At 55.0% G+C, this 22,239-nt stretch overlaps 1 protein-coding gene across 8 annotated transcripts; it reads right to left on the bottom strand.

Annotated features, from left to right (window-relative positions):
* Positions 1 to 2,636: 2,636 nt before the first annotated feature.
* Positions 2,637 to 21,765, bottom strand: ZNF839 (zinc finger protein 839). 8 transcript variants are annotated; one of them, XM_084970203.1, is made up of 9 exons: positions 21,694 to 21,765; positions 21,440 to 21,565; positions 13,697 to 14,581; positions 10,204 to 10,437; positions 7,084 to 7,176; positions 6,283 to 6,432; positions 4,853 to 4,993; positions 4,575 to 4,704; positions 2,637 to 3,823 (listed from the first exon to the last, which is right to left on the bottom strand). In XM_084970203.1, the coding sequence occupies exons 1-9, from the start codon at positions 21,709 to 21,711 to the stop codon at positions 3,033 to 3,035; spliced, it is 2,568 nt and encodes an 855-aa protein (XP_084826329.1). In that variant the 5' UTR covers positions 21,712 to 21,765; the 3' UTR covers positions 2,637 to 3,032. The 8 variants fall into 8 exon arrangements, 6 of the variants coding, with proteins under 6 accessions (XP_084826329.1, XP_084826330.1, XP_084826331.1 ...); XM_084970204.1 differs by having other exon boundaries at positions 21,697 to 21,765; XM_084970205.1 differs by having other exon boundaries at positions 21,706 to 21,765.
* Between the last annotated feature and the right edge of the window lie 474 nt (positions 21,766 to 22,239).

The following is a 22,239-nucleotide window of genomic DNA, read 5'->3' as shown; positions in this document are numbered from 1 at the left end:
GTAGGCTATAGGTTGGATTGAGCATTGCTGTGGCTGTGGTGGAGGCTGGTGGCTCCAGGTCCAATTGGACCCTTAGCCTCCATATGCTGCGGGTGTGGCCTTAGAAAGACAAAAAAAAAAAAAAAAAAGGCAACATTTCCTAGAATTTCCCTTTCCCCTCCTTTGTGGTAGTTATTAGACCCTACCCAGCGTGATGAAAGCGGCCTGTCAGAGGCCCTGCAGTCGGAACTGCCTGGCTGGCACTTGGCAGAGGTGGCGTCCTGTCCACACACTGGCTGCTGCTTAGGAAGCAGGCAGCTGAGCCTGGGCCCCGGGTCAGTTTTCTGTTGGGGTGGAGGGTGGTACTTAAAGGAATAAACCTCTTCAGAGACACTGGATTTCTAGGCCTTCTTAGGACATTTCCTGGGTCTTGATGCCTCATCCCCAGACACCGAGGTTGCCCAGGGGAACTAACTGGAAAGGATCCGTACTGCTGCGGACGACGCATCAAAGGGCCAAGTGGCAACAGCCCAGGGATCCCTCACAGACCGGAAGAGGCGTCGGACTGATGGAAGAGCTCTCAGCTGTTGAGTTTGCCGAGTTCCAAAGTCCCTATACAACCGCAGGGCAACTTCTGTCTGAAAGGAACAATGACATTGACGGAGAGCCCACGTGGGGACTTCCAGACATGGTGGCCTGATCGCCAGGTCGCTCCTCCGCCTCTGGAGATCTTGCCAAAGAAACAGTGAAAGGACAACAGTAACAGAATCCACAAAAACAAAGAGAATGGGGTTAGGGGAAACATTCCAAGATGGATTAATGATACACTAATTAAAACTGAAAAAAAAAAAGACCTATCTCCAGGAAACACAGAAGCTTAGACAAAAGCACGCATAGCATCACGAGGTGCCACACGGCTTAGATGTGAACACTGCCGTGTCATTGCTGATGATGTCACCAGACAGTGGCTCAGCCGAGCGTGCTGTTCGCCAGATATTCCCGGAGTCCTTGGCCCACGGGAAGCCTGCACTTCCAACGCCCTGTGGCTTGGGGGACCCTGTGGCCACCCAAGTGCCTTTTGTGAGTTTAACCTGCTGGTCCCCACCAGCCTGAGCGACATGGCTTGAGGGGGACACATACCCTTGCTGTCTCAAGCTGCTCAGTCTTTGGAGCCGTTGCCACTGTCCCTCCAGACTGACCCACGGCGACTGGAACCGTCGTCAGGGAGGGTCTGGCAGGGACCACTGGTGTCTTTCAGCGTTGCTTCTTCGCTTCGTTTAGCTGTTAGCTGGCACGGCTGCCAATTCAGGAGTGGGTTTCAGGAAATCCCATCGTGGTGCAGTGGAAACGAACCCAGCTAGGGAACCATGAGGTTGTGGGTTCGATCCCTGGCCTCGCTCAGCAGGTTAAGGATCTGGCATTGCCATGAGCTGTGGTGTAGGTCATAGGCGTGGCTCAGATCTGGCGTTGCTGTGGCTGTGGTGTAGGTCATGCAGCTACAGCTCCGATTCGACCCCTAGCCTGGGAACCTCCATATGCCGCAGGTGTGGCCCTTAAAAGACAAAAAAAAAAAAAAAAAAAAGAGTGGGTTTCAGCACCCTCTTTGCAGATAGGTGTGGCCACGTGACTACTGAGCTGTGAGCAGAGGCCAGAGGCAGCTCCAGATCAGGACCCTTGCCAGCTGTGTGCTCCTTCTCGATCCCTGGGGGGTGGGGCAGACGCCACACCCTGGGAGAGGGCCCCTCTGGGTGAGGGAGCAGCCTGGGTCTGGACCACCTCTGGGCAAAGCCACTCAACTTCCTGAATGTCCCTGGCCCAGAGTGTGACCTGCGAGGTGCTGTGGCCCAAGAACATCCCCTCAAAGTCCTACAATGAGATCCCAACCTGCACACTCCAGGGAACTGGGACAGGACTCACGGTGGTCTCGTGAGACCTGGCCTCTTGAGAAGAGCTCGAGTCCACAAGACCCACCTCGGCCGGACCCCAGAGCCTCCCGGCAGCGCTGGCGGAGCCATTCTGTCCTGCAGGGGCACCGGGCTTGTCTCCCTGTCGGGCTGCTCTGAGATCAAATGAGGCCAGCAAGATACCCCCGTCACCAAGGGCTGTGGAAACGTGCCCCCCCACAGTGAGCAGAGGAACAGAGCCCGGGGTGGGTGTGGCCCTTGCCCCCGCCCCGGCTCCACCTGCTCGGGGTCTCCTGCTGTCTCTGCCAGGGCACCTTTCTGATGCTCGCAGAGGTGGACACACGGCCTCTTCTTCTCTCCCCGCAACAGAGCTGAGGAAAACATTCCAGAAAAAGAGCCCTTGGAGTGCCCGTCGTGGCGCAGCGGAAATGAATCCGACTAGGAATTACGAGGTTGCAGGCTCGATCCCTGGCCTCGCTCAGTGGTTTAAGGATCCGGCCTTGCTGTGAGCTGTGGTGTAGGCTGGCAGCTGCAGCTCTGATTGGACCCCTAGTCTGGGAATTTCATATGCTGCGGGTGCGGCCCTAAAAAGCAAAAAAAAAAAAAAAAAAAAAAAAAAAGCCCTTGAAAAGTGACTGTACCAGTTGGCCACTGAAGGATAGGGGCTCCTCTCTCTACACCTCACTTTTCTCATCCAGAAAATGTCAGTAGAAGCAACTTTCTTTTCTATTTCCCAAGAACATGCTGCCCAGCTGGCAAGCTTCCATATTTTTTTATTGAACCATAAGAAGCTTCTAGTATGGACCAAGTCTGCTGGAAAAGCAGGACATAGCGAGGAGAAAAGGGACATCGTTTTGGGGACTGGAGAGCAGGGCAGACAATCGAGCGACAGTAACCAAATGTCAACGGCAGTGGTTGTCGAGACGCGACGAGTGAGTGGGGCCGCAGGATCCACTGTCAGGTAGCACGTGCCATCGTTACAACGAGCAGGACGGAGAAAACGGTAGACGGAGGGGTAGAAAGGCAATATTCTTTATAAATAAAATGTTCACTTTTGCCAGTATTCACATTAGAAAAATATACATTCCTTGAAATAGACCTTCTCTGGACAAAATACATACAAATCTAGCCTGCAGTTCTGACTCCACCTCACTGTGAGGGCGCTGCCTCCACGGGTTCGGGGGGGCCCATCTGCAGGGCAGGCCCGTCTGAATCCGTCACAATGACTATGTCCCCCTCCCCAGACACGATGGAGCCTGGATGGGACAGGATAAGCCCGTCGGAGGTCTGAATAAATACCTGCCCCTGTCCCTGAGACAACACCTCATGGCACCCGCTGGAAATTTCAAAAGCCATGGCTTCCCCGATGGCAACGATGCTCTCCAGTCCCCTCTGGTCGGCCTGGGCCTCGGTGCCGCAGGGGGACTGGTCCACGTCCCCATCGTGGCTCCCGAGACCCCCTGTGGGACACAGCGATCCGCCCCGGCTGGGCTGAAGCCCGGGCTGGGACACAGGGCTGCAGGCACAGGCAGCTGGCACGATGTCCACAGACCAGGCTGTCCCCAGCGGAGGGGCCCCCGGAAGCAGGACCTCGCTCAGGTGGGGGTCGAGCATCTCTCGGGGGTTTCCTGCCGCTGCATTTCCAGACCTGCCAGGCAGCAGGGCCGTCGAGGCGCTCCCCAGGCTGTCCCTCGTGTCCCGCTCTGGCGAGTGCTCCCAGGCTGGTGTCCCCGGGTCTCCTAACCGAGAGGAAAGGCCCGGCCCCCCTGCATCCCGGCTGGGGACAGCAGGGTCTGTGGGGCCGCTCCCCGCCGCGGAGTCAGCCGACGCGCTCAGCTGCTGGCCGGCCTGCGCTGCGCTGCTCTCGCGCTCAGAAGTCGGCCGCGTGGGGCTTTCTTCAGAGGGGTGACAGGCATCCCCACTTCCCCCAGGGGCAAGACCTAAAGTTCGGAAAAACAGCGACTCACATGTGTACTGTTACGGCCGGTTCCCTGTACTCACCATCCCAAACAAGCTAGTCCGAGTACCTTTCTTGCCAGAAACATAAAAACGTAAATTTCTCTCTCCCTGCTACTGGGGACTGGTAGCTCCCAAGAACCCATGACACTACACGAGGAAACACAGACCAGTCGGGGGAGGGGAGCTGCGTGCAAACCAGGGCCAGGGTTCTCACTGTTCGTGAATGAATCTGCGCTCCCCTCCAGCAGGACCAAGTCCCACCGCGGAGAATGCCTCTGTGAGCTGGAGCCCAGGGGATCAGGCGGGGGATCAGGCGGCCCGAATGAGGTTTCAGGGGGCTAGGCAATCTCGCTCAGTGCGCCTGCTGAGACTCGTGGTCGAGTGCCCAGCTGATGGGTGCTGCCTAGAGCCAAAACGAAAGCCAGGATTGGTCTTAGTCTCACTCTTGATCACAGCTGGCACTTAGAGCCCGTCTCACAAAAGCCAGGCCATAGACTCAGTGTGTCCTTGAGACCTGTCCCTGCTTTCAGGGCTGCCCGACTTCTCGACTTCTCGGACCTGCCCAGGGACAACCACTCAGCACCACCGGCAGCCCTTCTTTCAATAAGGGACCCAAGATGCATGGAGCATAACTATGGACCATGGGAGGTCAGGGTGAAACTCGAGAAACCAGGGCCGCCCACCCAAGAAGCAGGCCAGAGGCCCCCGCGCCCACGGCCCAGGGCGTCTTACCTTCGCCAGCAGCTGGGGTGCAGGCGGCCCGCGCCTGCAGGCCTCCGCCGGGGGCAGAACGCTCAGGGGTGTCCCGGGGCCGAGTTCCTGGTCTGGCCCTTTTCGCTGAAGGCAGCCCCGCCTCTGCAGTCTACGGAGAGAAGACCCGCCCCCTGAGACCAGGAGAGCCAGGCAGGGCCACACGCACACCCTCCTGGAGAAGAGCCTGTGGGCCCAAGAGGGCCAGCCCGCCTCGCGGCCCTGGCCAGACAAGCCTGGCGCCCCCAGGCCTCGCCCACCTCATCCTCCCTCTTCCGCCGGCCAGGTGCCTCCGGCTCCCCCGTGTCCACCTCCCCGCGGCTGCGCTCGGGTGCAAGGCCGTCCGCGTGAATTCCTCTTCTCCTCAGGAGTTCCTCTGTGATTCCTAAGGACTCAGCAACCTGAAAGAAAGGGGCGGGGTTCCCGTCACAGCTCAGCGGCAACAAATCCGACTAGGATCCCTGAGGATGCAGGTTCGACCCCTGGCCTTGCTCAGTGGGTTAAGGAACCAGCGTTGCCGTGAGCTGTGGTGTAGGTCACAGATGTGGCTTGGATCCCACGTTGCTGTGGCTGTGGTGTAGGCTGGCGGCTACAGCTCCAATTCGACCCCTAGCCTGGGAACTTCCACATGCCTCGTGTGCAGTCCTAGAAAGACAAAAAGACAAAAAAAAGAAAAAAGTTCCTGGGCCAGGAACTGAACCTACACCACAGCAGTGACAACATTAGATCCTTAACCCACTGCGCCACCAGGGACTTCCTACTCCTCTCTTTGAATTTTCACCAGTGCCTTTAAAAAAACCATCCACCTCTTCTGGGACCAGCACTCCTTTCCCAGTGGGTGGAAAGGACGTGGGTTCGGGAGCCTGAGCGTCAAGGCTGGATCCCAGCTTCTCTGCTCAGAGCCTGGGCGACCTTGGCAGCCACCCATCTGCCTTATTACTTTTTTTTTCTTTTTAGGGCCGCACCTGCGGCATAGGGAGGTTCCCAGGCTAGGGGTTGAATTGACGCTGTCAGCGGCCGGCCTCCACCACAGCTCACAGCAACGCGGGATCCCAGCCGTGCCTGTGACCTACACTACAGCTCACGGCCACACCAGATCCTTAACCCACTGAGTGAGGCCAGGGGCCCAACCCATGTCCTCATGGGTACTAGTCGGTTCGTTAACTGCTGAGCCACAACGGGAACTCCCATCTGCCTTATTTTATGAGGGAGACAACAACAGCCCTGAACGGCCTTTGTAAAGATTAGGTTCGAGTCCTCAGGCGAAACCGATGCAGAGCACGGCTGTAAAGGTAACACCGGACAGCGTCATGGTTCCGCCTGGATAGCGTGAGGGCTCACAGATCGGAGGTGGGAGGGGAGGGCAGAGAACAGGGGTGGTCACGGACCCAATAAAGCTAAAGGCAATGACAATGAGAATTTTGTCAAAACCACCACAGACAATCCACAGTCTATTAACTGATGCCGGGTGAGAGGGAGAACTATGGGTGTTTCCAATTCTGGTTCAGCTTATCTGCATTTCTGAGTTTTCCAAAAAAAGCATGCGTTGCTTTTACATTGAGAAAAAAACTTCCGCTAAAAAGAAGCTGACTATGACGATGTCGCTACGAAAATAAGCATGAGCCTTTTTCAGTGCGCCGCCTTCCTTCGGCTCTAAGGAGGAAGCTCCCGTCCCGCGTAAGCGTGGTACCTTGCTGTTGTTTATTTCCAGGGTCTCCTGAGAACAGGGGCCAGAACTCTGGAGGTAATCTAGACACATTTTCTTAACCATTGTATGCAGCTCTTCAAATTCCTTGTATACAGCTGGGAAGAAAGGTTTTGCTAGATGCCCTTTTTCAACCTGTGAAAATAAAGACGACAAACCATGTGTAACCCCGAGGCAAAGATACGGGAAACACCGGGAAACCTACAGGAGGGAGGGGCACGAGCTCCCGGCCTCAGCGGCCGGGTCAGTGCAGGTGCCACTGTGCGTGGCGGCAACACCTGCGTGGGCCACACCCCCCAGGACGAGGGCCACCAGGGGACGGTGGCCAGGGAAGCAGGACGGGAGGGCAGAAGGGCCCTGAGGATGGGCACACGCTGGGGCCTGTGGGCGAGGAGGGGGGCCTCTTAGACGCGTGGGCGCAGGCAGGCAGCCGCACCTCAGGGCAGGCTCGTCGGGGGGCAGAGCTGGATGGAGTGGAGGAGGCTGGCGGGGGGGCTGCCAGGAGAAAGGTGGCTTTCTCTTTTTTCAGTTTAATTTAATGTGCATTTTCTCTCGGGGGACACTGCAAGCACGGTGTTGTGTCGGTTTCAGGCATCCAGCAGGAAAGGGGACTTTCGATCCTCCGCCCAGTGAAAAGCCAACGTGTCCACGGGCGTCCAGGCAGGAGCGCCAGGCTCACTCGGCTCCGCCGTGGGGCAGGGCAGTGATTCCCGGGGCCTGGCTCCTCCCGATGTCGGCGTGACTCAAGTCACTCCTCGGTCACTGAGAACCCGTGAGCAGACTCACCTTCATCAGAAGAAACTCGTACACGGTCACGACCTGAGCCAGCTGAGGCAGAGCCAATTCCACGAGATCCGCCCGGTCACACTGGTGGAGAAACTACCAGGAGAAAGCATTTGACGCCTTTGAGAGAATTTCCCAGCAGCCAATGCGCAACAAAGAAATAACAAGCAGAAAGTTCCCTGGAATCTCCGTGATTAAGCGACTCTCATCCATAAACCTTCTGCCTTTTTATTTTTTAATTTATTTTTTGTCTTTTCATTTTTTCTAGGGCCACACTCGCAGCATATGGAGGTTCCCAGACTAAGGGTCCAATTGGAGCTGTAGCCGCCTGCCTGCCTACGCCAGAGCCACAGCCACGCTAGATCTGAGCCGTGTCTGCAACCTACACCACCGCTCACAGCAACACCAGATCCTTAACCCACGGAGCGAGGCCAGGGATCGAACCCACAACCTCATGGTTCCCAGTCGGATTCGTTAACTACTGCGCCACGACGGGAACTCCCCTTCTGCTTTTTTAAATGTCTCACTTGCTCACCCACTAACAAAGTCCTAGGATCTATTCTGGATTCAGATTTGACTCCCCTGAGAGGGCAGTGAGTGAGGGGTGGGTGCCAGGCCCTGGGTAAAGACACAGCAGTGGGGAAACGTGTTTCCTGCTCTCCAGGGCTCACCAACTCGTGCCAGAGTCGCGAATGAAGGCAGGCAGGAGACAGGAGACTGGGTACCCCACCCCCGGGGTGGGAGGGGGATGGGAGGGCGCTGTCCTCAGGACAGGGGGGCCGGGTAAAGGGAAAGGAGGAGCCCTGGGTGCCTCTGGGCTCCCAGCTGGGCACCCGGCAGACCCTTGACAAGGATGGGTGGGCTCTCCTGCAAGGTGGAAGGCAGAGTGTCCGCAGGACACCCCGGGGTGGGGGGTGTCTGAAATCAGCCCTGAAGCTGGAGAGGCCTGACCGGAAGTCCAGGTGTGGGAGTCAGCGGCGGCAGGCGGCCTGAGAAACCAGGGGGGCGGGGAGGCCACCCATGGGGAGAGGCCCAGGAGCCTGGAGAGAGAACGTCTCCTCCTCGGGCTCAGGCAGGGCCCGGCTTGGCCGGCTGGTCAACTAAGCTGTAGAGGACTGGGAGGGATCAGTCACAAAACAGTCAAAAAAGCGAAAGGAAAACCTTTTTTTTTTTTTCCGTCTTTTCTAGGGCCACTCCCTTGGCACATGGAGGTTCCCAGGCTAGAGGTCTAATCGGAGCTGCAGCCAGTGGCCTACACCACAGCCACAGCCACACCGGATCTGAACCACGTCTGGGACCTACGCCACAATTCATGGCAACGCCGGATCCTTAACCCACTGAGTGAAGCCAGGGATCGAACCCACAACCTCACAGTTCATGGCAACGCCGGATCCTTAACCCACTGAGTGAAGCCAGGGATCGAACCCACAACCTCATGGTCCTTAGTTGGATTCGTTAACCACTGAGCCACAATGGGAACTCCCAGGAAAGCCTTTTCAGTTGCAGATGGAAACATTTAACTAGGCATCTCAAAGGCCCTCAGAGAAAAAACAAGACAGCTGGTTTCCCACCCTCGGAGGTGGGAGGCATGCAAAGCTGGGACCCGGGTCGGCTCTCAGGACACAACAGCTGTGTTCACCCCTGGCCCTCCAGGCAGCGCCCACTCTGGCTGCCATGTCCCCTGCGAGCAGGCCTGCAGTGTCCCCTGCAGTGTCCCCACCCCAGGAGGGCCCAGTACTACAGGGACACCAGTTGTGTGTAAATTCATGCGGGCCTCTGGGGAGTCTCATCTGTACAATCCGGAGTGGGGCAATTCAGGGCAACCGGGAATTCGCTGGGGCCCTGTGGCGCCATCTGCCAAGGTGACGTGTGACTACGGCCACCTTGCTGAACTCAGATGCCCTGACACTCACTCCTGCTTAGCAGACACCAAACACCCTGGATCCAAATTCTGGATCTGCCACTGGCCTGTGGAGTGTCCTTGGCAGGTTAACGGCCTGGGGGTCCGGGGCCTGACCATCAAGGGGAGCCACTAACAGCTAGGCCATCCGTGAGATGGGGCTCCCGGAACCCGGAACTCAGCAGGAGGCACCGCAGTGGCCACAGGGGAGACCTCGACAGACAGGGCCATGTGCATGCTAACGCCTGAGTCAAGTCAGGGCTGCTCACCTCCTGCTCCGTCCTGCTGGTCCGGGATTAATCAACCAGCCCCACTGAGAGAAGAGCTAGTCCACCAGGCCTTGAATTTCCCGCTAGAACATGTAACCCCATGAAGCTTTCTAGGAAACCCACTTCCTCTCTGAAAGCCACTTCCCCCCCTTATGTGGGGGAGTTGGGGAGGCTCTGGGCCCTGAACAGCCACTCTTTCTGGGACCAGCTGTCCCATTACCTTGGCTCATGCTCTCTCTTGCTATTTTTCACTTCTTTTCTTTAAGATACGCATCCTACCAAAGACAATATGGCTAAGTTTAGGGGTCCACTTTTCCAAGCCAACCAAAGTCTCTAAACCTGCTCTCAAGGTGCTGGAATGGATCCCAGCGTTCAAAACCAGAAAAAATGCTTTTACACCTTGAAACTTTTTTTTTTTTTTTTTTTTTTGGCTTTTTAGGGTCACACCCGAGGTATGTGGAGGTTCCCAGGCTAGGGGTTGAATCAGAGCTGCAGCTGCCAGCCGACACCACAGCCACGCCAGATCCAAGCCACATCTGTGACCTATACCACAGCTCACGGCAATGCCGGATCCTTAACCCATTAAGTAAGGCCAGGGATGGAACCCGAGTCCTCATGGATATGAGTCAGATTCGTTACCACTGAGCCACAACGGGAATTCCTACCTTGAGACTTTCTACCAAAACAAAACAAAAACAAAAAAAAAAATAGAAAACTGTATCTGTTCTTTTCTAAACTGCTTCCATGAAAACACAGTAACACAATTTATAATTATTCCAAAACTTACTTCAGATAACGCTACCTTTGAATTTATTACATACTTCATCCAATTACACGTCATGGAACTGTTCAGTTGATGGGGGTATTTTACTTTAAATTCAGAAACCTAACAGTGAATTGCCACATACCATGCCAAAGAAACGGGTTCAAGAACAGGGCTCTAAGAGGACGCACCTCCAGGAGCCTGGCTCTGTTCCTTGCCGTGCTCTGCACACCGGCTGCCGAGGCACCCACACTCGGGCGAGCCGCTCGGCTCTGCTCCAGGACAGCCTCGCAGGGCTCCGCAGGGGCCACGGAGCAGCCACTTCTTCCAGGTCGTGGGTGTCTCTCCGATCCCAAAAGGGCTGAAAAACTTCCACTTTCTGGTTCAGACGTCAAAGCCTCTTCAACGTCTATGGACTGGCCGTTCTAGACAATGTTGCACACCCAAAACGATAATTACATAATCATGCTTTACACACCATAATAAAAACCTTAAAGCAGAAAAATGTCAAGTCAAAAGCAAAGAACTTGCTAAATTATTCTCTGTACAATCAAGACACATTAACTGTAATCAATGCTTTTTTGTTTGTTTTTGGTCTTTTTAGGGCTGCACCCGAGGCACATGGAGGTTCCCAGGCTAGGGTCTGAATCGGAGCTACAGCTGCCGGCCTACACCACAGCCACAGCAACGCAGGATCCGAACAGAGTCTGCCACAACTCATGGCAAGCCGGATCCTTAAGCCACTGAGGGAGGCCAGGGATGGAACCTGCATCCTCATGGATACTGGTCAGATTCATTTCCACTGAGCCACAACGGGAACTCCTTGCACAGCTTTCTGAAGAGAATCTGGATCTGACACTAATTATTTCCTCATTTTGCGCCAATTCCCTCCTCTGAAAATAGGAATATTACCCCTACATCTCCTGGAACTGTTGGAAGGCTCCATAAATACACGGAGAGCTGGCCCAAGATATGTCCTCACAGAATTTTCCCTCCCCATCTTCATCAGGGGAGCCTCGGTAGGAGTACCAGGTCCGCCTGTGGCTTTCCGTACCACGTGGCAGACCCAGGAAAGGAGAGGAGAGACACGGGGCTGCACGTCCCTCTGGATGGAGGGCCAGCTCTGGGGCCTCACGGCCTGAAAGCGATCCTGAGCGAGGCCAGAAACCTGTATCAGGAAGGCAGACACCCAGAGGTTGCTTCTGCTGTAGGGTACAGTTTCATTGTTGAAAGAAAGCGTGCCAGTCAGCCTGGTTGTCCAATTTGTCTGAGACAGTCCTGGGTTTGCCTGCTGTCCCTGGGAATTGTTACTATTATTTTTAATTTTATGGCCGCACCCACAGCACATGGAATTTCCCAGGCCAGTGATCAAATCCGAGCCACAGCTGCGACCTCTTCACTGCACTGGCCAGGACTGAACCTGCAACTCTGCAGAGACCCTAGCCCCTGCAGTTGTTTCTTACCCCACTGAACCACACAGGGAACTCCCGATTTGGGATTTTTTTTTTTTTTCAGGGCTGCACCTGCGGCACATGGAGGTTCCCAGGCTAGGGGTCTAATCGCAGCTGCCTGCCTACACCACAGCCACAGCAATGCCAGATCTGAACCATATCTGTGATCTCTGCCACAGCATGTGGCAAGACCAGATCTTTAACCCACTGAGCCAGACTAGGGATCAAACCCATAACCTCACAGACACCATGTTGGGTTCTTAACCCTCTGAGCCACAAGGGGAACTCCGTGAAGTCCCTCAAAAGTTGGGCTTTTACCAGCTGCGGGAGGCGAAGACCCTCCTAACAGAGGCAGCCGGACCCAGAGCGGAGGCTGCAAGGTCGGAAGGCCTGGGTCTAGTTCCCACCCTGGACAGAGCCCCAGACGTGCCTTGACGGGATACCCACCACCCCCTCTGAGCCCACGTGCCTCATCTAAGTGGGAGTTCTTGCACCTGCCCTTTCGGGCTCTCCCGGGACCGAGAAAGCGTACGTGCCACTCCCGCCCAAAGCAGGCAGGCGTGCAGCACACGGCATCGCCGTTGCTACTGCTCTACTATGACTGTGGCGACTGCCACGCAAGATAACATTTTTCAATCCTCACGCAGGGAAGCCCGTGGTTCTACCACTAGACCTCACTCAGTACAGATCTCCGGGGCCCCAAGGAGTGGATGTGAAGACAGAAGCGGCCGCCAGCCTCATTCCCTCCTGCAGGAACCCCGCCACTGCCGGGAAGGGGTTCCCACTCATTTCCAACAGCTCCCAAGTCACTTTCGTCACAAACTCCCATTTAGTCTCATCGATTCCAATGCTGGTTTCTGTTTAACGTTTGAAGCAACAAATTAATATAAATACAGTTACGTGGGCAGAAGCGTAGAGAGGCATAACCGCCAACACAAGTCAAAGGGGAAGGAAAAGGGAAGCTTAAAGCAAACTGGGATGAGGGCGACCACAGGGTTCTGCCGCTGTCAAAGCCGCCCACCTGCTCTTCTAAAAACAGAGTCCCCGCTGTGGCTCAGCGGTTGACGAACCCGACCAGCTTCCACGAGGACATGGGTTCGATCCCTGGCCTCACTCAGTGGCTTAAGGATCCAGCGTTGCCATGAGCTGTGGTGTAGATCGCAGATGCAGCTGGGATCCCGTGTTGCTATGGCTGTGGTGTAGGCTGGCAGCTGCAGCTCCAATTCAACCCCTAGCCTGGGAACCTCCATGTGCCCCGGGTGCAGCCCTAAAAAAGCCAAAAAAATAAAAAATAAAAATAACCAACCTGTTGAGTTCCCGTCGTGGCTCAGTGCTTAACGAATTCGACTAGGAACTATGAGGTTGAGGGTTCGGTCCCTGGCCTTGCTCAGTGGGTTAAGAATCCGGTGTTGCTGTGAGCTGTGGTGTTGGTTGCAGACACAGCTCGGATCCCGCGTTGTTGTGGCTGTGGTGTAGGCTGGTGGCTACAGCTCCGATTCGACCCATAGCCTGGGAACCTCCATATGCTACGAGAGCGGCCCTCAAAAGGCAAAAAGACAAAAAAAAAAAAAAAAAAAAAAAAAAACCGACCTCTTGTAAACGGCACCAAAGTGCTCAGCACATGCTGGTTAAGACTTGAGTAACTTGGAGTTCCCATCATGGAGCAGTGGAAACGAATCCGACTGGGAACCATGAGGTTTCAGGTTCAATCCCTGGCCTTGCTCAGTGGGTTAAGGATCGGGCGTTGCCATGAGCTGTGGTGTAGGTCCCAGACGCAGCTTGGATCACATGTTGCTGTGGCTGTGGTGAAGGCCGGCAGCTGCTGCTCCTTTTTGACCCCTAGCCTGGGAACCTCCATATGCCGTGGGTGCGGCCCTAAAAAAAAAAAAAAAAAAGAGAGAGACTTGAGTAACTAAGTGCCGCCGTGGGGAGGTGCCCTCTGTCGGACCATGAGTTTGGGAAGGGACAGAGCAGGTGCAGAGCCAGCACAGTGTTACCACAGGGGCCCAGGACCAGCAACCTGCTGCAGCCTTTCCCCAGCCCCCATCCCGTCTGGTGTCTCGGACCAGATCTAAAGGCCTGCACCTGCCCTCCCACCAAACGCACTCAGCACATCCCGTGGCCTGTGACAGACAACACGCTTGTCCTGACTGTCCGGCAGCAGCGCAGACAATGTCAGGCTCATTTAAGAGCCGTGGGCAGAAATAAGGACGGCCACTAGCAGAAATGTTACCTGCAGGCCACCCCTAGCAGACCGGGCCCCTCCGTCACGTAGAGCTGGCACGGCCAGCCCCCGGGATGCCAGGCCGGCGCTCCTGCCCCCCGAGGGGCCGGGGGTCAGGCTCCCGGCGGTGGCTTTCTCAGACGGCAGCATCTCAGGCTCCAGGGGGCCGTGACCTGGATTAAGTTTCAAGTGTCGGGCCAGACCCCCCTTTCCTATGTACGACTTTTCACAGGTCTGACACTTAAAGGCTTTGGGCCTCAGGGAGCAGCTCGATAAATCAAAGAGCTCCTGCTTTTCCCTCTGGTCTTCGTCTTCTTCCACACTCAGCTCTGAATAATCGTCAGAATCGGAGGGGTGACTGTCGGCCAAGTCCTCTGTCTTTATGAATTTATAATCTTTAGCTTTATACTTGGGAGGTCGAGATATCCGTCCAGAACGTGTTTTGACTTTCAAGGATTTTTTCAGTTTCGCAGTGTGTTGTGTATGCGAGTTGGGAATAGATACATTTGCTGAACTGGATGGAACAGGTGTTGCTGTTGGCGGGTCAGAGGCTGACGGTGGGGCCACCATGGTGTCCTGGCCACTTGGAGCCTCCGTGACCAAGACTCTCTTCGCAGGGACTGGTCGGAGGGCGGGCAGGGGCCGCCGTACAATCACCTGAACAGGAGGCTGCGGTGAGTGGCTCAGGAGACAAGGCTGTGGCCCGGCGCTCGGCAGGGGCTGCGCCCTGAGCAGCTGAGAGCTGGCGACGCTGAGCCCCAACACGCTGCACTGCTTCCTGGGCGTCTGGCCCGGCCTGGCCGTCGTGGGCTGGAGGGTGGCCAGCGCGGGCATCGGCTTTTCCTGACCTCTCGTCTCTCCGGATGCTACCTTGACACAAATGGCTTCCAATTGCTTAAATACAGAAAGAGAAAAGAAGCATGAGATTTATCAACATTGCTGCAATTTTGCTCTCACCTTAAATCTACTATTGAATTTTTTTTTCTAACATATACATCTTATACATAAAAAAGTCTGCATATAGATTTCTCTGGTAAGCCTAGTGGTATGGATCTGGTGTTGTCAGGCTGGGCCTCAGGTCACTGCTGTGGCATGGGTTTGATCCCAGGCCTGGGAACTTCTACATGATTCAGGCATGACCAAGACAATAGCTTTTATTTGTTTTTTGCTTTTTAGGGCCGCACCCACATCATATGGAAGTTCTCAGGCTAGGGGTCAAATCGGAGCTACAGGAGTACCCACTGACGAGCATCCGTGAGGATCAAACTGGCAAGTTTGACCCCTGGATTCGCTCAGTGGATTAGGGGATCCAGCATTGCTGTGATCCTGTGTTGCTGTAGCTATAGTGTAGGCCGGCAGCTGCAGCTCCGATTCCACCCCTAACCTGGGAACCTCCATATGCTGCAGGTGTGGCCCTCAAAAGACAGAAAATAAAACCAGAGCCACAGCTGCCAGCCTACGCCCCAGCCACAGCAACTCAGGATCTGAGCCGCATCTGTGACCTACACCACAGTTCACGGCAATGCTGGATCCTTAACCCAAAGGCCAGGGAGTGACCCTGCACCCTCACACATCCTAGTCGTGTTCATTAACTACTGAGCCACCAAGGGAACTCCCGGACAATAACTTTTTTTTTTTGATAAGTCTGTATTCCTGGATCTCTACTGTTTGCAGTGGTGTCTGTCAACCCCTCTGACGGGTCCACAGTGACCTACTTTATACCCCATCCCTGTGCTTGCAGAAACATTTGCATATATAATATCCTTCTTCATAGTTTTAGAGTTCTTAGTACTCTAAATTGGACTCAATTCCATACATGGCCTATTTTACTTTTTCTTTCCAATGAAATTCTAGAAACAAAAAATAAGTCAGGTCCCTACAATCTACCTTCTGACATGCAACCCTCACGCAGGGGGAGAGCCCTCTGCTATGCCCCAATCCACACGCCTTTTCCTTCACGCTCTCCTGTACCTGCTGTTTATCATTCTCACGCATTCTTTATGTTACATGTGCGGAGAGCCCTAAAAATATGCTTTTTTTTTTTCTTTTCTTTTTTTTTTTTTTGTCTCTGCCATTTCTTGGGCCGCTCCCGTGGCATATGGAGGTTCCCAGGCTAGGGGTCGAATCAGAGCTGTAGCCACCGGCCTACACCAGAGCCACAGCAACGCGAGATCTGAGCCGCGTCTATGACCTACACCACAGCTCATGGCAACACCGGATCCTTAGCCCACTGAGCAAGGCCAGGGATCGAACCCGAAACCTCATGGTCCTAGTCGGATTCATTAACCACTGTGCCACGACGGGAACTCCTGCATTTCAGTTTTGATGTTTGGGGTTTTTTTTTTTGTTTGTTTTTGTCTTTTTAGGGCCGCACCCTCAGCATATGAAGTCCCTGGGCTAGAGGTTGAATCGAAGCTGCAGCTGTCAGCCTACACCACAGTTACATGGGATCTGAGCTACCTCTGTGACCTACACCACAGTTCAGAGCAACGCCGGATCCTTAACCCACTGGGCGAGGACAGGGATCAAACCTACTTCCTCATGGATGCCAGTTGGGTTTGTTACCAATGAGCCATGATGGGAACTTCAGCTCTGATGCGTTTTTAAACTTGATATAAGTGCATATCCTCTCTGGCAGCTTGGTGGGGCTCCTCTGGCTTCCCCTCCCTATCGTGCTTGTGAAATCCATCTGTACTGAGGGGTGCAGCTCTTGCCATTATTTGCTGGGCTGTGTGAGAACAACATTCACCTACTGGAGCACAGGGGGGCGCGAGCCCTGAGGGCTACGGTCCGCTGTGCATCTTCGCAGACCTGTGTGTGTACACCTGTGAGTTTCTCCAGGGTTCACGCCTAGGAGTGGGGCTCCATTTCTTCACCAACTTTTTTTTTTTTTTTTAACATTTACCGAAATTTTAAACACCTGTCCTTCTTGACCCAGCAATTCTGCTTCTCGGATCCCCTAAGACTGGTACAGGCACAAAGATGTACACTGGGAGGTTCAAGGCGGTACCATCTGCAACAGCAAAGCACCCACCAAAGGGAAGGACTGCTGGCAACAAGGTTCCACAACTAGTACTGAGCCGTGACCCCGTGACAAAGATCACGTTGCAGGTGTTGGGGACACAGCTGTCACGGGCTCAGGGGAGGGGCAGCAAGATGAGGTTCCTAACTTCGCCGAGCAGAAACACTGAGCAATTCCCTCATCCCCCAGAGCAAGCTTTCTCAACCTCCGCACAAATGACATCTTGTCCAGGAGGTCTCCCGTGGCAGCTGCCTGTCCTTTGCACCATTGAGTGCCATCCCTGCCTCCATGCATGTGGTGCCAGTAGCAGCCCCCAAGAGCTGGCAATCAAAAATGTCTCCAGGGAGTTCCTGTTGTGGTTCAGCAGGTTAAGAACCCAACTAGTATCCATGAGGACTCGAGTTCAATCCGTGGCCTTGCTCAGAGGGTTAAGGATCCAAGGTTGCCACAAGCTGCGGCAAAGGTCACAGATGTGGCCGGGATCTAGTGTGGCTGTGGCTGTGGTGTAGGACAGCAGCGGCGGCTCCAATCTGACCCCTACCCTGGGAACTTCCACATGTCAGAAGGGCCCAAAAAAAAAGTCTCCAGACGGGCCCCAGATGAGAACCTCCTCACTGATTTGGGGCCACCCACAGGCCTCTTTGGACTCAAGCCTCTACCAAGCAAGTGTCAATAAAAATATCACACAGGGGAGTTCCCGTCGTGGCGCAGTGGTTAACGAATCCGACGAGGAACCATGAGGTTGCGGGTTCGGTCCCTGCCCTTGCTCAGTGGGTTAACGATCCGGCGTTGCTGTGAGCTGTGGTGTAGGTTGCAGACGCGGCTCGGATCCCGAGTTGCTGTGGCTCTGGCGTAGGCCGGTGGCTGCAGCTCCGATTCGACCCCTAGCCTGGGAACCTCCATATGCCGCGGGAGCGGTCCAAGAAATAGCAACAACAACAACAACAACAAAAGACAAAAGACAAAAAAAAAAAAAAAAAAATCACAGGGTAGAATGAAAACCCTCACTGAACTCAAGATGGAGTATATCCGTCTGCTTATACCTTTTACGCTCTCTCAAAACAGCAAATGCTTCAATATATGACTTTGGCGGGTTTCTTTGTTTTTTGGGTTTTTTTGCTCTTTAGGGCTGCACCCCTGGCATATGGAAGTTCCCAGGCTAGGGGTCCAATCGGAGCTGCAACTGTCAGCCTACACCACAGCCACAGCAATGCTGGATCCCTAACCTGCTGAGCAAGGCCAGGGATGGAACCCGCATCCTCATGGATCCCAGCTGCGTTTGTTGCCTGCTGAGCCATGAAGGGAACTCCCACTGTATTGGTTTTTGAGGAAGAACGCAGAGCTGGTCCTGCACTACTACGGATCAAACGACAACCAGACTTACCACACATATCTTTTAAGAATAACATTTGTTTTGTTTTACTACTAAAAACTTAGACTGTTTCTCTAGGTTCTTGGGCATATAATCAGGTAATGTTACTAAAGACAGACACACAGACACATACATACACAACCAATTCTATTGTTTTAGAGTTACCACAGTGGTAAAGCTGGTCTAATTTTTTTTTTCTTTTCTTTTCTTTTTTTTTTTGCTTTTTAGGGCTGCACCTGCGGCATATGGAGGTTCCCAGGCTAGGGGTCGAATAGGAGCTACAGCTGCCAGCCTACACCACAGCCACAGCAACGCAGGATCCAAGCCCCATCTGTCGCCTACAGCACAGCTCACAGCAACAACAGATCCTTAACCCACTGAGTGAAGCCAGGGACCAAACCTGCAACCTCATGGTTCCTAGTTGGATTTGTTTCCACTGCGCCACGATGGGAACTCCATGGTCTTTTTAATTTGGTATCCAGGCAGGTTTACCAAATGGCTACAATACTTGATACTTTGTTATATGTTTATTTCATTCAGCAAACTTTTACTAAGTATATCTGGGTGGCAGGACATAAACATAAGTCATAGCCTCACCCTTGAAGGGGTGGCTTCCCCTGCCACCTCTCAGTTACCCACAGACCTGCTGCCTCAGGACCTTCTGCCTCAAAATCTGTACTTTCAAAAGCTCCACTGAGGGTTAAGATGGCAGACTAGTTTTCCTAAGGAACAGACAGGAAAGCAATGACACCATGTGCAAGAGTTGCAGTAAGCCAGGCAGGAACAGCCCCGGGGTGGCAGGCTTCCCTGAAGAGGTGACCGCCACGGGCGGGGGGGTGGTGGGGGGTGCTGAAGGAGTAGAGTTTCTACCAGATGAAACAGGTGTTCTAGGTGGACACCTGGATACAGAAAAAAGGGCATGGCGTGTTGGAGGAAATGGGAAATGTTTCTGTGGGGCAGGAACAGGGAGGCTGGAGGGACAGGAGCTGCCCTGCGATGTCTCTGAACTGCCCCCGACAGAGGACCACAAGGCCCGGGTTCTCCAAGCACACAGCCTGCCTCACCACCTCCTCTCCCGTATTTTCAACTGGGACCCACCCTTCCAAATCTAGTTCAGATGCCAGAAGTGACCCCTCCCTTCCTCTAAATGCATTTAGTTCTTTTTTTATTTTTCCTTCTTTTTGGCTTTTTTTTTCATCCACAGCATATGGAAGTTTCCAGGCTAGGGGTTGAATTGGAGCTGCAGCTGCCGGTCAGCAACCACAGCCACAGCCACGCCAGATCTGAGCAGTGTCTGAGACCTACATCACAGCTCACGGCAACGCCAGATCCTTAACCCACTGAGCGAGGCCAGGGATCGAACCCAAATCCTGATGGATACTAGTCGGGTTCATTAACGGCTGAGCCACAATGGGAACTCCCTAATGCATTTTGTTCTTTGTATCTCTGGCTTTCTGACCTTGATCAGAAGTTATCTGAGTCACGTTTTACCTCCTTGGTAACAATCACCACCTGCCTAGGGGCAAGGTACACATCTGATTTGTCTTTGTGGCCTCCACGGTCCAGCTGCAACGCAAAGGGTATCAGCTGAATAGAAGGCAAAGCGACATCATGTGATGCAGGGTGAATTTATATCATCTCGGGTAGACTAACTGCAGAATAAAACCATGCTACCTAACTTGGATTAAGTCTGCTTTCGTTTTATGGAATACGTCACTTTTGGACTCTTTCCTAGGTTACCATACCAAACCCACCTTCAAGAGGCCCTGGAGTACGGCCATACCAGGGGACCCTGAGCAAAGTCACTCAGCCTCTCTGAGCCTGTTCCTCATCCGTAAAATGCTGATGCAAACACATCTCAAAATGGCTGCTGAGAACTACGTGGCCCAGTACAGTGCTGGGTACAGAGAGCAGGCCTGCAAACAGCCACTGTCACCCCCTGATGCCAAAGACCTGCTGTGCAGGGCTTATGTGGGAGGCATCTGTTTCTTAAGCAGAGTATGAGCCAGAAAGCTCATCGAATGAGCCAAACCTCCTACAGATAAGGAAACCAAAGCTCAGAGAGGTTGAGTCACCCAAGGTCACACCTCTAAGAAGTATGGTATTTGGACAGAATCATACCCGTTTTCTCAAACTTTAGTCAGAGAACTTTCCAGTTTTGATGACCAACTGGGTACAACTCTAAACAGTCCACATCACTCAGTCAAAAACATCAACAAAGGAGTTCCTGCTGTGGCTCGCGGGTTAAGAACTGGACTAGTATCCATGAGGATGCAGGTTCAATCCCTGGCCTTACTTAGTGGGTTAAGGATCCGACATTGCCGTGAGCTGTGGCATAGGTCCCATGTTGCTGTGGCTGTGACACAGGCCAGCAGCTGCCGTTCCAATTCGACCCTTAGCCTGGGAACCTCCATATGCCTCCGGTGTGGCCCTAAAAAAAAAAAAAAATCAACAAAACCAAGTGAAGATTGCTAATTCCACCCTCTACATATTCCTTCTAGTGGAAGAAGACTCTAGCCTTGTGTCACTTACCACCCCAGTGCTGAAAGGGGATGTGCTTTTACAGGTGCTGTCAAGGACCTCAAGCTTCAGGTGCCACCCTGGACCCTCTGGGCTTGGAAGACCGTGTTCTAGTCCCAACTTTCCTGGCAGCCAAGAGCTGTGTGACCCCGCCCCCGGCCCCCCCCCCGGGGGGGCGGGGAAGGCCACTGAGAAAGGATGTTTGTTTTTACTCATTAAACGAACGTCAGGTTCTGTGCTGGGCCACTTCTCACTGGGGTGACAGACCCACGCAGTAGGTACCCAGAGGGTGGCAGGTCCTGCACCAGGTTACTATAATGTACTTAATTCTGTCCCCAGTCTGGACCGTGGCTCTTGCAGCAACTCCCACCTGAAACGTCTCCATTGGTTCCCCGTAATCCCTTCGGGTCTCCGCTCCAGCGTCAGGCCTAAGGGCTACTTACTCTAAAGCAGCCCCTGCTCACTCCCAGTACTCCCTGTGCTCGGCGGTGCCCCTCCTGCCCCCAGGGCGGTGCTCGGCGCACAGGGAGCGCTCAACGAATGCGGAGGGCAGGGACAAAGGCCTGGAAGAGGGGCGAGGGGGCGCAGAGGCGCCCTCAGCAGGGCTGTGAACGCGGAGACGGTACGCGGGCGCCGCAGGCAGAGGGCCACGGCCCCGGACGGCCTGGCGGGTTGGAGGCGCTCCGGCCCCCGGAGCGCAGCGTGGGGTCGCCCTGAGTTTTCACGCGGCGGACGCCGCTCTCCCGGGCTGGGCAGCTCCAAGGCCTAAGAGGCGAAGCGGCGGCGCGGGCTGCAGCCCCTCCGGCCTCGCTTCCCCACGTCCCTCCCGGCGTCTCACCTGCGGCGGCAGCAGGCGCGGCGGGCGCGGGGCCTCGGCGCCGGGGCCGCGCTGCAGGGCGGCCTGTTGGGCCGCGTCGCGCAGCCTCCGCGCCGCGTCCTGCAGCACGAAGGGCGGCGGCGGCGGCTCCGCGGGCGGCTGCGCCTTCGTCACCTGCTCCAGGACCCGCCGCAGCTGCTCGGGGCCCAGCGGGGCGACGGGCGCGGCGCTGCCGCTCTGGCCGCGGGGAGCCCGGCCGCCGCCGCCGCCGCCGCCGCCGTCCTCGCTGCCATCCTCAGCCTCCGGCTCCGCGTCCGCCATGACGGCCGACGCGGGGACTCGAACCTGGGCCGCCGAGCGCCGGCGGCTCTAATGTGCGTCACCTGGGAAAGGGGGCCGCTACGAGTGCCCCGCAGGCCAAGACACCTCGGAAGGCGACCGCACCTGACGGCGCGGGCCGGTGGGCGGGGCCTGCGGGACCCCGCGCCGGCCTCCGCTTAACCGGGGACCAGCGCCTTCTCCTCTTGCGGATATGGACGTGTTTAGCCTTCGGCTGTCACCCCCTCCGGGAGCTGGCCGGCATCTCTCAGGCAAAGGTCTTCGAGGTTCCAGAGCCCCTGGCCTAACACCACGCGAATCCAAACGTTCTCAACCGCACACCCGTCGGAGTCACCTGCAGATCCTGTCTGGACGTGTAGACACCAGGGCCCGACCTCCAGACCTTCAGATCTAATGCAAGAGGGGGTTCAATCTGCGCATCCTTAGCAAATGTGCGCCCCAAACCTGAAATTGTTTCCGGGTCGCCCCACTCCTCCCTACCC

Source organism: Sus scrofa, chromosome 7 (assembly GCF_054392235.1).
Source record: "Sus scrofa isolate SSC_HxYL_T2T_F1_AM1 chromosome 7, Sscrofa_HxYL_maternal_Yorkshire_Landrace_v2.0, whole genome shotgun sequence".
Taxonomy (NCBI): Eukaryota; Metazoa; Chordata; class Mammalia; order Artiodactyla; family Suidae; genus Sus; species Sus scrofa.
The sequence above is the reverse complement of the archived record's forward strand: the minus strand, read 5'-3'. Positions and strand labels throughout refer to the sequence as shown.